This window comes from Megachile rotundata, chromosome 8, assembly GCF_050947335.1.
Source record: "Megachile rotundata isolate GNS110a chromosome 8, iyMegRotu1, whole genome shotgun sequence".
NCBI lineage: Eukaryota > Metazoa > Arthropoda > Insecta > Hymenoptera > Megachilidae > Megachile > Megachile rotundata.
The window spans coordinates 15,587,341-15,600,859 of NC_134990.1; the positions used below are offsets into that span (position 1 = coordinate 15,587,341).

General features: G+C 33.5%; 5 protein-coding genes across 9 annotated transcripts; 1 reads left to right on the top strand and 4 right to left on the bottom strand.

Moving 5' to 3' along the window:
• Positions 1–17: 17 nt before the first annotated feature.
• Positions 18–1,075, bottom strand: LOC100879594 (uncharacterized). Its single transcript, XM_003702893.3, has 2 exons — positions 879–1,075; positions 18–763 (listed from the first exon to the last, which is right to left on the bottom strand). Exons 1-2 carry the CDS (start codon positions 931–933, stop codon positions 114–116), a joined length of 705 nt encoding a protein of 234 aa, XP_003702941.1. The 5' UTR covers positions 934–1,075; the 3' UTR covers positions 18–113.
• A 77-nt stretch (positions 1,076–1,152) lies between these two features.
• Prosbeta3 (proteasome subunit beta type-3) lies at positions 1,153–2,414 on the bottom strand. The gene is made up of 3 exons (XM_003702747.3): positions 2,258–2,414; positions 1,390–1,955; positions 1,153–1,314 (listed from the first exon to the last, which is right to left on the bottom strand). The coding sequence occupies exons 1-3, from the start codon at positions 2,258–2,260 to the stop codon at positions 1,266–1,268; spliced, it is 618 nt and encodes a 205-aa protein (XP_003702795.1). The 5' UTR covers positions 2,261–2,414; the 3' UTR covers positions 1,153–1,265.
• A 253-nt stretch (positions 2,415–2,667) lies between these two features.
• On the top strand, positions 2,668–6,830 carry Cul2 (cullin 2). Of its 5 annotated transcripts, none has more exons than XM_003702746.3 (8): positions 2,668–3,560; positions 3,685–3,893; positions 3,964–4,462; positions 4,545–4,724; positions 4,800–5,018; positions 5,096–5,266; positions 5,353–6,297; positions 6,379–6,830. In XM_003702746.3, the coding sequence occupies exons 2-8, from the start codon at positions 3,763–3,765 to the stop codon at positions 6,508–6,510; spliced, it is 2,277 nt and encodes a 758-aa protein (XP_003702794.2). In that variant the 5' UTR covers positions 2,668–3,560; positions 3,685–3,762; the 3' UTR covers positions 6,511–6,830. The 5 variants fall into 5 exon arrangements, with proteins under 5 accessions (XP_003702794.2, XP_012139663.1, XP_012139664.1 ...); XM_012284273.2 differs by having other exon boundaries at positions 2,668–3,282; XM_012284274.2 differs by having other exon boundaries at positions 2,668–3,088.
• Positions 5,503–8,905, bottom strand: LOC100881711 (uncharacterized). Its single transcript, XM_003702745.3, has 3 exons — positions 8,203–8,905; positions 7,655–7,857; positions 5,503–7,577 (listed from the first exon to the last, which is right to left on the bottom strand). Exons 1-3 carry the CDS (start codon positions 8,414–8,416, stop codon positions 7,242–7,244), a joined length of 753 nt encoding a protein of 250 aa, XP_003702793.1. The 5' UTR covers positions 8,417–8,905; the 3' UTR covers positions 5,503–7,241.
• A 24-nt stretch (positions 8,906–8,929) lies between these two features.
• Positions 8,930–10,553, bottom strand: PrBP (Prenyl-binding protein). The gene is made up of 4 exons (XM_003702744.3): positions 9,989–10,553; positions 9,795–9,857; positions 9,448–9,705; positions 8,930–9,370 (listed from the first exon to the last, which is right to left on the bottom strand). The coding sequence occupies exons 1-4, from the start codon at positions 10,027–10,029 to the stop codon at positions 9,289–9,291; spliced, it is 444 nt and encodes a 147-aa protein (XP_003702792.1). The 5' UTR covers positions 10,030–10,553; the 3' UTR covers positions 8,930–9,288.
• Between the last annotated feature and the right edge of the window lie 2,966 nt (positions 10,554–13,519).

A 13,519-nucleotide genomic window follows, 5' to 3' on the forward strand; every position in this document is an offset into this window, starting at 1 on the left:
CTTCAAAACATGTACAATTTATCAAATTTCAAATTATTTTATTTGTACATAATATTTTACAAATTTCAATCTACATAGTGAAAGATATTGAAATGCTTATATAGTACATATGTTCAATCAAGAGTTAAGCGAGGTTTATTACGTCTACGTTCCTTCCTTTCTCTGTCTGCTGCTAAAAATTCCTTTATCATAGCTTTTGGTAATATTTCACCCCTGTACGTTTGTGGTATCCTTTCCTTTTTTATAAATGCAATTTTTTTGTTAATATATTCTCTTGCATCAAATGCTTCTGCTTTTTTAATTTTTTTAAGTAATTCTGCGTGGAGAGCTTTTGCTTTTGCTACATTACGCCTGGTTCTTATTTTTTCCCATACAACTTTCATTTTCCTACGTAGCTTCTTCCTCTTGTGTTTTTTCATTTTTTTTCTTCTGATTACTATTAAACGTATTGCTAATTTTTCTGTAACATTTTCCATAGTAGGAAGATTATAAGATTTATCCACAAAAGGTAGTTTATCTCGTATAGACTGTTGTATTACAGGTTCTTGTATCGATGATATAATTTTAGATAGTGGTAATTCGTTTATATTTTTTTTTAGAGGATTATCTGGATTTCCGAAATCTATATTAAGTGTATTTGGCATAAATTTAACATGCATTTCAGGATATGCTGCATGTGTTTCATTTTTAAGAAAATATGGAGAGAAAACATTATTTTGTATTTTTGCGGCAGAAGGAGAATAATACCTTGCAATGATATTACCTGGAATAACAGTATATTAATATTTTTATAAATTAAACTTTAAAAAACAAAATTATAAAAATCAATAGGTTATATTTTTAACACGATTATCTTAAATAGGATATATTATACATACTTTGTTTGTTTATAATTATTTGTCGAAATGTTGTACATAATCTATTAATAGCCATTATAACAATTTCTCTTTATATATGTTTTAATACAATATTATAACATAATTCAAAGCTCAATGTACTAAAACACGGATACCGATTCATAACCTATATAACCACTGTAGACTTCTACATAAGACAACTGTGGTCAATACCCTGTCTGTGGTTATATAGCATTGTATATAATACCGAAAGAGAAATAACAAACTAATAGAAGAATGGTTAAATGAAACAAAGTTTACAAGACTGTATATCTCGTTTATTGATTTATTTAAACAAAATGGACATCTCAATAAGAGATTACACATTATAAATGTATGCATAATATTAATGTAAGTTTTAGAGATATTTTAATCCATTCGTGTTTTGATACTCCTTGTTGTAACTTTGTCTTTTTCTCTGAAATTAAAATTTAATAATTACAAAATATTATAATAAAGAAGAAGGATAATAATTAAATACAAAACAACTTACATTATGTATACAACAGCACCCCAACCAGACATTGCATCTCTATCGCATGCATTTACTAAAGCTTGACTAATAGTCTCAAAGAGATCATCTGCTTCCAAATCTGGTTCAAAAACAGATTCACACATTCCATAAAGTTGCTCACTGCAAGTTCCACCAACTACAAAATCATCGGATGGATTTATGCAACCTATCACATCCATGTTACAAATATATGGTTCAAAAGTCACAGGACTTAAACCAGCAATAATAGGTTGTACAAAATATGGTCCAAATCTCCTCTCATATAATAAGTTTGATACCATGGATGCAAATGTTTTAGGATGGATCTTTCTATTTTCTTTTAGTTCATACAGATTTAGTCGAAATCTTAATCTTTCCATTACTGTTTGAGTATCAGTTGCAAGACCAGGTAAACTCATATACAAGTGTGGACCCATTTCAAAGATTTTTTGAAAATCGCATGTTATAGTCTGTGCTTGTATTCCAAATCTACGGTCAGCAGCTATTGCCACACAATTTTTCCCTCTCATTGCTATGATAGCTCCTCCATTGTAATCTAGGATACCCTGAAAATATAATAATTGATATTTATATCACAAAAACAATTTTTGAATATCAACAAATCAATATTGTTTATATCCATTATTCGTAATCAGTAAAACCTATTTATCCAATAAGACAATTGAAACAACCATTTATTAATTGATGAAACGTGCAGTGTCATCAATGTATTTGACAGTAACATAACCTTTTCTAGGTTTTACGTTATTTAAAAATTTATTTGTTAATCAAAACTGGATAATAATTACAATCTTAAAACATTATAAATATCCCCTAAAAGACTATTAGTTAATATGTAAGAAATTACCATTTTTTAAATTGAAATTTATGAGTGATCAAATTTACCACGAAAGTACGAATGCAGAACACAAACGAACACAAGTTGCATGTCATGAAACATGAAATGTGTATATAGTTCTCTTCTGTGTTTCATGGTATAGTTCACGTTAGAACATATTTATATATTAAAGTTCTTTTTTATTTAAAATTCTTTGTATTTATTGTTGATATTATTGCTAATGTAAACTTTGGAAAATACATAGAAAATTTAATATTATTTAAATTCTTATGTTTACTAATGATAGCTAGTATATATATTAAAATATTTTTAATATGATAAAAAGGAAATCTGTATTATCCAATGGTTTAAATTTATGTAAAAGTACAGTATCGTGTATTTTTTTACGAAGAGTAGGTTCTCTAGATAGTCCATATTCTATTATCCCCTCCAAGAAGTTGGAAAGTCAAGAGCAAAGGGGAAAAAACATGGCTCTGCAATGTTATTGAGAAATTCAAAGCAGTTTGGTGTTTCGCATTTAATTCTTTGACTATTTTAGAGAAGAAAGTTTATATTTTTTGTAGACTTGACTTTCTTTTGAAATAAACAATTTATAAAAGTGGCACGTGAAGTGAAAACGAAAGAAAGTAAAGAAACGAAGGGGTGAAAGAGTGAGAGAGAAAGAGAAGGAAAATGTGTTCGATCAAGACGAGTCATTGTAAATGTCATGTATTTTGCAACAGGGAATGATTTACGAAATACTGAAAAGAAGTGATTTTAAAGAATTGATATTGCTAGGAATTAAGATCAGTTTGCAATCGTATCCGTAAGAATACAGACTACTCTTTCTACGAGTTTTTGGTTAGTGGTTACGATCATGACCATCTGGATGGTAACCAGTCAGCTGTAACTCGTAACACGCGTTTACACGTGCAGTTTGTAATTCGTTCAATGATCATTGAGAAATCCCATTTATATCTAACCATAATTCATAAACCGCAGTTTAAATGAAAAATGATCATTCCTGGTTCACGTTTGACGATGATATACGAACGGTTTATATCTTTTAATTTAAACGTATAAGCGCTATTTCAAATGCTGATCACTTCGATCTATTTGCGCTAGAAAAGTATTCCAAGACATAATTTGATGCCCGTATAGGTTACGTTTAAATAAAAAAGAAATTTGGAACGGCCATGAAATGAAAATACGCCCGCGATGTATTTTACTTTTATGTTATTTTTAAACCACTGATGTACAAAACACTTGGTCAAAGCCTTGTAATCTCCATCTTTGTCTATAGTTCAAAGATTATTCTTGGAATATATTTTAGGTGCTTGGCTTTAACATAATTAAATCTTTTAATTTTTAATATGCCTTTAACAATCGTTTAAGTACTTTTTCACTTTGGCCTATTGCTCTAAAGGGATTTTAATTTAAAACATCATTGTTTATAGGTTTACAAGTTAAATAATTACATTATAGAATTTGTATGTTTAATTCTCTGATATTGCAAGTCGGTAGTATTTTGTGGAATGTACATAAGGATGTCACTAAAGTCTAAGCCAGTTGATTTTATTAAAACATGGAATGCATTGCGAGAGACTGTAGAGAGCGTAATAACGTTGTCATATGTTCCACGTGCAACATGGAATGATAGATTTAGGTATTTTAGTTATTTAAATTATAAAAAATGACATAAATTTCAATTGAGCATAATGATTGTTTTATTTCAGTGATGTATATTCATTATGCGTGGCATATCCAGAACCATTTGCCGATCAGTTGTATAACGAGACAAAAAGGTTTCTAGAAAATCATGTCTTCCAATTGGTAACAAAAGTTCGTGCCCAAGGCGAATCTGGTTTACTGCAGGCATATTATCAAGCCTGGACAAATTATTCACAGGGCATCAATTATGTGGATCGCTTGTACTTATATTTAAATCAACAACACATTAAGAAGCAGAAGGTTTCTGAGGCAGAACTTATTTATGGCACGTCTTCCGCTATGACTGCTGATTGCCAAGAACAAATGGAAATAGGAGAACTTGGTTTAGATATTTGGAAGAAACGAATGATTACACCATTAAGAAAGCAATTGGTCTCTCTGCTGTTGGAAAATATTCACGCAGATAGAATTGGTACAGCTCCTTCAGCCAGTACAGAAGTTATTTGTGGAGTTATACAAAGTTTTGTTCGAGTTGAGGAATATAAGATGAAGGGACAAGTAGATGTAATAACTGTTGTTACATTATTGCTTTATTTAAGGTTTACATTTGTTACAAAACTATTTTATACAGTATATGTTGTTTTAGCTGTATCAAGAAATCTTTGAAACACCTTACCTCAAAGCTTGTGGAGAATTTTATAGGAGAGAGGCATCAGAGTTGCTTCAACAGTCAGATGTAACTCATTATATGGAAAGAGTTACGTGGAGACTCATTCAAGAAGAGCTCCGTGCTCATAAGTTTTTACACGCAAGTTCTATGCCGAAAGTATGCTTTGCTTTTTATATATCATCTTATATATTAATGTAAAATAGTTGAATATTCGACAATAATATTTTATAGGTAAGGCAATGTTGTCAGGAGAAGATGATAGCCGCACATATAGCTTGGCTTCACGCGGAAGCAGAAAGTATGATAGAAAATGAACGTAGAACGGATTTAAGTCTTCTTTATCCATTGTTAAGGCCAATACCTTCAGGTTTAACACCGCTATTACAAAAACTTACTCAATATATTACTCAGCAAGGATTACAGGCAATCGGTTCTTTACAAGGAGAGAATGTAAGAAAAATTGCAGTAACAAATATAAGTTTTCTATTTGTGAAAATATTTTATTACTAAGTGATTTCATAATCCAGCTACACATACAATTTGTGGAAAGCATGCTGGACGTGCATCACAAATACTCGGAATTGATTAAAGAGGTGTTCAGAGCTGATCAAGCTTTCATAAGTGCCCTCGACAAAGCTTGTTCAGCCGTCATAAACCATAGGCCTGTTCCCCGACAACCTGCCAGAGCGCCAGAGCTAGTAAGTATCTTCAAGTACCTCGTGTTACACTATTTCTTTTAAAGTTCTTATCTAATTTTAGTTGTTATGTAATTTTTTTATTTTAGCTTGCTAAATACTGCGATTCTTTCTTAAAAAAATCTGCTAAAGCCACCTCGGAAGGGGAAATAGAAGAAAAGCTAGGACATTGTATTACCGTGTTCAAATATCTTGACGATAAAGATGTTTTCCAAAAGTTTTACGCACGAATGTTAGCAAAGCGATTGATACATCAGCAGTCACAGTCAATGGATGCCGAGGAATCCATGATCGATCGATTAAAACAAGTGTGTGGCTACGAGTTTACGAACAAACTTCACCGAATGTTTACGGACATGTCAGTTTCGGCGGACTTAAATGCCAAATTTACTACCAGTTTACGAGAAGGAGATAGAGAAAATCAGTTAGGCATCGGTTTTGTAGTATACGTGTTACAAGCAGGTGCTTGGCCATTAGGTTTACCTCCATCTCCAGGACCATTTGATATCCCTCAGCAATTAGAGAAATCTATACAAGCGTTTGAATCTTTTTATCGTGCGCAGTTTAGCGGACGGAAACTCACGTGGTTACATTATCTTTGTCAAGGTGAACTCAAATTTAACTATTTAAAGAAACCTTACTTGGTCACTGTACAGACATACCAAATGGCCCTGCTTCTTCTTTTCGAGCACTGCGATTCGATACAATGCAAAGAAGCTGCCGCATCATTACGTTTGTCGCACGATCAGCTAGTTAAACATGCTACTAGTTTAGTTGACTGTAAAATTCTGAAGAAATCAACGGAAGGAGAATTGGAGGAAGATACAACTTTGTCTCTTAATTTTGATTACTATAACAAAAGAACGAAGTTTCGAATAACTGGTACATTGCAACGAGATGTACCACACGAAAGTCACGATACCGAAGCTACGCATCGCAGTGTCGACGACGACAGAAAATTGTACCTGCAAGCAGCTATAGTTCGTATTATGAAGAGTCGTAGGGTTTTGAGACACAATCAACTCGTACAAGAGGTGAGATTTTATTTCGACATAATTTGTGACAATCTAACTAAATGATGGAACTAATCGACGAACATATTATTATCGTTCCAGGTACTAAGTCAATCTAAGGTTACATTTGCACCATCAATCGGTATGATCAAAAAATGTATCGAAGCCCTTATAGATAAGCAGTATATCGAACGTACGCCAAATAACGCAGATGAGTATTCGTACGTCGCATGATTTTATTGTATCATCTGTCACCATCATTAATTTATTTCGTTCAGGGTACTCTTTGATCATTCATAATAATAAAAAAAAAAACATTTTCTAATGTTGAAATAAAACATTGAATATTAAGGATCTTTTTTTGATCTAATATATTTGATCTGATAGACGAAAACGATATTCTCATTAATGGTATTCTCTAAACCGAATTGTTTGAAAGATCAGGGAAAGTAGCCTGAACTGCTTACTTGCTCCTAAATCAACAAATTAATAACTTAGTTGAATCAAATATTTGTAATATATGCGCACGGAATAAAGATGATGTTACTATTTTATGCTGGTACAGTTTCATTGGTGTCCCAAGGATAAAAAGTTACATTTTTTCTTTGATTGTAATATACAATTATACTATTCATTTTAAGATTCACTGAATCCATAAGAAGAATAAATCTATATATTTTTACAAAATCTATATAACAATATTCCAAATACTTTTGACTTCTAATTTTTGCCACGTTATTTAATAAGTCTTTGGTCCCTCGCTTTTTAGTTACAATATATACCAGTTTAAACCGGTAATAACATATAACACTGTTTACGGATATATATTGCACGATATATGGTAAGATTCAAGTGATATTGCAAAGAATCGTTTGCACTATACACTTTGCCTTTAAAAAATATTATATAACGTAGTAAGATATGTTACTGATAAGACACTACAGCATGGGCTTAGATTATTGTTATTAGGAACGTGGAGCTTTTAGTTGCAACAGTTCTGGATCTAGCAAAGGATTGTCGTCCGCTTCAGATTCTAATGGCTTGTTCATACTGTTAACCACGAGAGGTGATGCCGTGGCTGTATTACTGTATGGTGAAAATCCTGCCCATTCCATGCCAAGATATATCGGTGGAGGGCTACCCAATGGTGGTTCCAGTAATAAATGATCCGATTGTTGTTGCTGCTGTTGTTGTTGTACTTCTTGACATTCAGAAGGTGGTAAATGAGAAGTCAAGTGAGTGGTAACTTTACACTGTTTTTCTTGCTTCCGCCACTTTGCTCTTCTGTTTTGAAACCATACCTACATACCAATAGTTATTAAAATAGATGTCAATTTTATTGATTGTATTTTCTTGAATAACAGAGACTGGCTACTACCTGTACCCTGGCTTCTGTCAGTTGAATACGTAGAGCAAGCTCTTCTCTAAAAAATACGTCAGGGTAGTGTGTCTTCTGAAAAGCTCTTTCCAGTTCTTCCAATTGAAAATTCGTAAACGTAGTACGGTACCTACGTTGCTTCCTTTTACCAACTCCAGACGATTGCCTGTCTTCGCTTCCCGGGCTCGGCGAAAAATCGTATGCTGTAACGCATCATTGACAATATTACCAAGTTGTATGATCTTTACAAGGTAACTGAATCATTTTACTACGAATTGAGACACGTTCGTAGAGAGTATCATTGCAAGTTGAGGGATTCATTCACGATTCAAGCATTGCTCCTCGCACTTAATCACGCTGAATTTACGTGGCGTAAAATGGTTCATAACGGTTAAACTGATTACTACTAACTCTATTTAAAACAAGGGTTGCCGATTCACTTAATGCATTTAGCAATAATTTAATTGAGGACTGCCCCAACTTACGGAGCCGACAGGTAGAGAGTGGCAGTTAATTAAATCAGGTCTGGGGTGGCAGGGTGCACTTACAGAATTTTGTAGGAAAGCAAACCGAGGAAGATTGAGCGCCTATCAGACCAGCTAGAGCAGTCGACTGTAGATCTCCTCCGGGGTTGATCTCGTCGTGTGCCCCAGCAGAAGCTACGATCGCTCCAGTAGATACTAGAGGATCACGCGGTGCACCCACTAAAAACAATTGTCTGCCACTTTCGTTCGCACTTTCGTCTTCTTCTTTTAAATCCATTGTAATATTTGGCTTCCGTTGTTTAATTAATTAAATATCGAGTAGCCCAAGCAAGTGGTAGACTGGTGAAGGATAGGCTAATGGTAATTGAATCACTACCAGGTTGAGAAGTTCGTGTGGGTACCACCGCGACTCCGCAACTCTGCTATTTCTTTTCTCTTTTCCTCCTTTTTTTCCTTACACCTGTGCAATGTAGATAGGGTAGGGGATAGAGTATATTCAACGTGAACTCCCTCAAGAGGGGTAGTGAAGCCTCAAAAATGTATTGCTTATACACCACGAATCAATAGCATAGGTGTACACTCGAAAAAAAGTTATATGTAGCTTTTCTTTATACGGTTCTAAGAATTTATGGAAAATTAAAAAAAAATAATTGTATATGTATATCACAACAACCAATTTTTTTATCTCAATTTAATTCTTTAATTACTGCAGATTGCTTATTTTATTACGTATTTTAAGATATATTATCAGTTATAAATTAAAACATGAAAAGAAAAAAGAAAAGGCAAATTTTCATACATATTTCTTTATTAGACAAATGTAGTGTATCACAATATATATATGTGTATATATATATATATATTTACAAAATCTACTAAATCTATTTAATAAATAAAAATGCATTGTGCTTGGAAAGTATACATTTCATGTTCAAGCATTTTCATGGTGATTCCATTAGGCTTATAAAAAATTAAACTAGTGGTACTTATTCCAGTTAAGAAAATGTGAAAAAATACATTCAGCACAGTGCATATCACAGAAGGTGCATAAAATAAATTGTTTAATATGATTATTATCATTTCTGGTATTCCGTCCCATATGTGCAAGTTGGATCAACACTGTAATATCATGAAGTTGGAACAAACTTCTCAGACATAGAAAAGACGAACTCTGCTGGTGGAGACTAATAGGTCATCATCGAAAAATTTTGTTTCTATTACGACGTTGCCACTGGTTGCATAAAGAAAAGAATAAATTACACATCAAAGTATATAAAATGTAAACTCTTGATTAAATTATATGCTTACTTTAAAACATTGGCAGGCATCATTTGACTTTCAGGTGCAGCTTCGATTAAACTCTGCCAACTATTAGTACTATTACGTATAACAAAACCAAATTCGAAGAACCATTCTTCTAAACAACGGCCTTTGAATAACACTTTCTGTTCCAATCTAAACCTTTCCATTGGTTCTGCAGAGCTAAAATTAATTTCTCGCGACACAGCACGACATTTTAAAATCTTTTTTGGTACTCTTACTTCATGTTCTACGTCAGGTACAAATCTATTAATGATAAGTGTTACTATTTTAATACATGTTGCATTTAAAAACATTTGTTACATCAAAATACTTATAGGTTACAATATACTTACAAATCTTCGTTAGCCTGCCACAATATTTTACCTTTATCAGCATCCCTTACAATCATCCAATTTCTATAATAAACGACAGTTAAGGAAAACGATTATATGTAAGACATAAATACCAAATAAATACATCTAAACTCATTGTATCGTTTAACCTAGAATTCCCGCAACAGGTATTTTAATCATTCAGAAAAGGATACACTTGAAAACCTTTTAATATATCTTCGGCCCGAGACGGCATAATTATTTTCAAATAAAACCACTTGGTTCTTATTATGCTAACACATTCATACAATTGTTTAAAATATTCTCAACCTTCAGAACCTCTCATTTGACAACAACTTTCGTAAACTTTAGAATACAACGCTCTCTAGCGGCCTACAACTCTATATAAGGAATATACATAATTTAAAATTCATATTGTACATAGAATATAATTACATTGCAACCTTATTATGTATTTGTTGACTACGACGGTAAATTTGTTTATAAAAAAAGTACGTAGTAAGTGCCTTTGACACGAATTGTACAGAATATTAAAAAACCTCGAATGCGCTATTGTAAGATATATTGTACCAAATGCAAGAAAAAAATAAAGTAAAGTTAAATGTATATGAAGTGTTATTTATTGTCAACCTTCTCCCACATAATACAATCACGAGACAGTAATAAAATAGATAAAAACTTGTGATTGAATATTAGCCTGAGTCTCGTGATCGTATATCTCCTTGCACTTTTTACTATTCTGATAACGGAAGCAGTTCTTGAGGCGATCAAATCATGAACGGTGTCCATACAACTTTATATAGTTCATTCATTCATAAATGTAGTATACTGCGCATGTCCATTGCGCAGAAAGTTGTGCCACCTCTTTGCATATTCTGTTATCCTGCTACCAGGAGACGATTTCGGAACCATGAATTTTTAGATGCTGCCCCCACCATTAGATCTTAGGCTATTGCGCAACTTTACTGCGCAGTCTACTGCGCATTCCCGCCGCGCAGGTTTTCGTGCCACCTCCTTGCACATCCTACTATCCTGCTACCAGGAGTAGATTTTGGAACCATGAATTCTTAGATGCCACCCCCACGATTAGACCTTAGCTATTGCGCAACTCTACCGCGCAGTCTACTGCGCATCTCTTCTGCGCAGAAATTCGTGCCACCTCCTTGCACATTCTACTATCCTGCTACCAGGAGTAATTTTCAGAATCATGAATTCATAAAAATTTCTTTATTATCCCAAGTCTTTAGGATACCTCTTCAGATATTCTGTTATCCTGCTACCAGGAGATCAATTTCAGTAAACGAATTCGCTATTGTACTATAGAAATTCGTAACATTATTCTACGAAAAATGATAACATTAACAATAACTTTGTTTGTTAATTATTAATTATGCACATTATTAATGTGCATAAAATTGGTATGAGAAGATTGCTTGGACCTTATACTATCTTTTAAAATTATAAAAGTGCATAGAATATCTCGAATTTTGGAAAAATTAATGAAAATTGTTGAACAAATTATCGTAATATGCAGCGTAGCGGAATGAAAAGCGGTGCTGGAAGAATCATTAATTATAAATTATTTACGGCACAAATGTTTACCAAATTGGTATTAGAAATTCGTTTGAACCTTGATCTTTGTTATTCAATCATAAAAGTTCACAAAATGATCCTTAAAATTGAGAAATTAATGAAAATTGCAAGTACGTTATTCACGCGTGTCCGACATCCGGCGCCGCGCACGTGGCAATATTGCAACTAAATGAATTAATATTTATTAATTATTGACTAACCAAATGTTACTAAAATCCATTAAAGAATGTAGTTTAGACCTTTCTCTTTGCGTTGCAATCATAAAGTGTTACAAATTATCGCCAAATATGGTAAAATTAATAAAAATTCAATGGTTGTTTAACACGAATGTTAACTACGTAATCACGAAGACATTTATTGATATCTTTGTAAATACGAAGAAAATATGTACAAATATAGGCTTGGAAAGTTCGGTGGACATTGTTCTTTAATAATAAATTATAAAAGTTCGAGTTATAATTGCAGTAAGTGTGAAATTAATGATTATTCTTTAATGTATATTAGCTATACGGGTAAGTGGGTGTCTACTGCGCAGCTCTTCTGCGCAGCCTACTGCGCATCTCTTCTGCGCAGAAATTCGTGCCACCTCCTTGCACATTCTACTATCCTGCTACCAGGAGTAATTTTTCGGAGCCATAATTGCATAAACATTTCCCCCACCACTGGTCCTTGGTTTACCGCGCAGCTCTGCCGCGCATGCTACTGCGCATCTCTTCTGCGCAGAAATTCGTGCCACCTCCTTGCACATTCTACTATCCTGCTACCAGGAGTAATTTTCAGAACCATAATTTCATAAACCCTTCCCCCACCACTCGATATTATTTATCGCGCTACCTACTGCATAGTCTATTGCGCATCTCTACTGCGCAGAAAATCGTGCCACCTCCTTGCACATTCTACTATCCTGCTACCAGGAGCAATTTTCAGACTTCCGTATCCAGGATAATTCCTATGCTTATCTTTTGGGTTACGTTACTTTGGAATATAGTTTTTCTGCTACCAAAAGTAATCTTCTGCATCGACTCAGACAATTTATGCATGTATTTCAGGGATTCAAGGTAAGGTTTTTTCAGGAAGGATAATTATTTGGATATTTAAATAAATACTCATATTTTCTTTTCTCTTTTTCTTTATTTTAATACTGTTTTTATGTACATCAAGTATACAAGCTTATAAGTAGTTAAATATAACTCAAACTTATCCTAATGGTTTCTTTTTATAATATTAATGAACTTATACTAGATTACATGCTATATTGTTCAATTAACTAATGATACTATTATTACATTCGCTATAATTACAAAGTAGACTATACACATAATTGCGCTTTACAATTAAATCTTAATTTAACTTATAAACCTTAATATACCTTAGAAACTAATAGAGCAACATTATACATAAAGAAGGTCGAGGATATAAATGATGTTGTTTTACAGATCTCATTGACCATGATAAAAAAGTATTCTATTTCTAACGTATCAGAGAGGCAACGCCGCGTAATTAACACATTATTGATCGCTTGGGGAAATCTCCTCTTCTCATTACACATCTTTGAATAATTGATGAATGAGATTTCGGTTGTCTACGTTCCATTATCATAATACAAATTCCACGATTCATTGAGTAATATATAAGTTATTCTTTACACATATAAAGTATACAACAATGTCGAACTTCAAATTTCAATAGTATTTTAAAGCCATAGCGTCCACTACCTAGTTAAACGCAACTTGAAAACCGTCAATGTGTATTAAATAATATTGAAAGAAGTGTACGCGGTTGCCTCTTGAATGAAGCGCGACGAGTAAAAAGGGAAGGCGAGGGGTGTATCATTAACGGTGCACATGGCATTGCGTCGACTGCGAGAATGCAACGTGAAGGATCAACGAGAGAAAAGGATCCACGGATGATTCTGGTTAACTTTTCAAAGACCAGAGCTCCATCGAGACTTGCCCTGCTGTGCTTCGCAGTCAATGCAATAACCCCGACTGAATATCATTTTAAAGTTCTTGCTACGTGTTCTCGGCAATCGTCGTCGGTGCATTAAAAGAATATTAATCTCGGGACGCGGTAAAATTTCATTCGTTCGATCTGGATACGCGAAACGCCTACGAGAAGCAGTCTGGAATGGC

Bases quoted from the DNA above. Each gene is read 5' to 3' on its own strand.
- LOC100879594 (XM_003702893.3), bottom strand. From the start codon at position 933: ATGGCTATTAATAGATTATGTACAACATTTCGACAAATAATTATAAAC. The intron at 764-878 runs GTATGTATAATA...CTGTTATTCCAG, and splicing joins AATAATTATAAACAAACAAA to GTAATATCATTGCAAGGTAT.
- Prosbeta3 (XM_003702747.3), bottom strand. The intron at 1,315-1,389 runs GTAAGTTGTTTT...TTTTAATTTCAG, and splicing joins GGTGCTGTTGTATACATAAT to AGAAAAAGACAAAGTTACAA.
- Cul2 (XM_003702746.3), top strand. From the start codon at position 3,763: ATGTACATAAGGATGTCACTAAAGTCTAAGCCAGTTGATTTTATTAAA. The intron at 5,019-5,095 runs GTAAGAAAAATT...TTCATAATCCAG, and splicing joins GTTCTTTACAAGGAGAGAAT to CTACACATACAATTTGTGGA. The intron at 6,298-6,378 runs GTGAGATTTTAT...TTATCGTTCCAG, and splicing joins ACAATCAACTCGTACAAGAG to GTACTAAGTCAATCTAAGGT.
- LOC100881711 (XM_003702745.3), bottom strand. From the start codon at position 8,416: ATGGATTTAAAAGAAGAAGACGAAAGTGCGAACGAAAGTGGCAGACAA. The intron at 7,858-8,202 runs GTAAGTGCACCC...GATGCGTTACAG, and splicing joins TTGCTTTCCTACAAAATTCT to CATACGATTTTTCGCCGAGC. The intron at 7,578-7,654 runs GTAGTAGCCAGT...ATTGGTATGTAG, and splicing joins TGACAGAAGCCAGGGTACAG to GTATGGTTTCAAAACAGAAG.
- PrBP (XM_003702744.3), bottom strand. From the start codon at position 10,029: ATGCCGTCTCGGGCCGAAGATATATTAAAAGGTTTTCAAGT. The intron at 9,706-9,794 runs GTAAGTATATTG...TATCATTAATAG, and splicing joins TGGCAGGCTAACGAAGATTT to ATTTGTACCTGACGTAGAAC. The intron at 9,371-9,447 runs GTAAGCATATAA...TTATGCAACCAG, and splicing joins ATGCCTGCCAATGTTTTAAA to TGGCAACGTCGTAATAGAAA.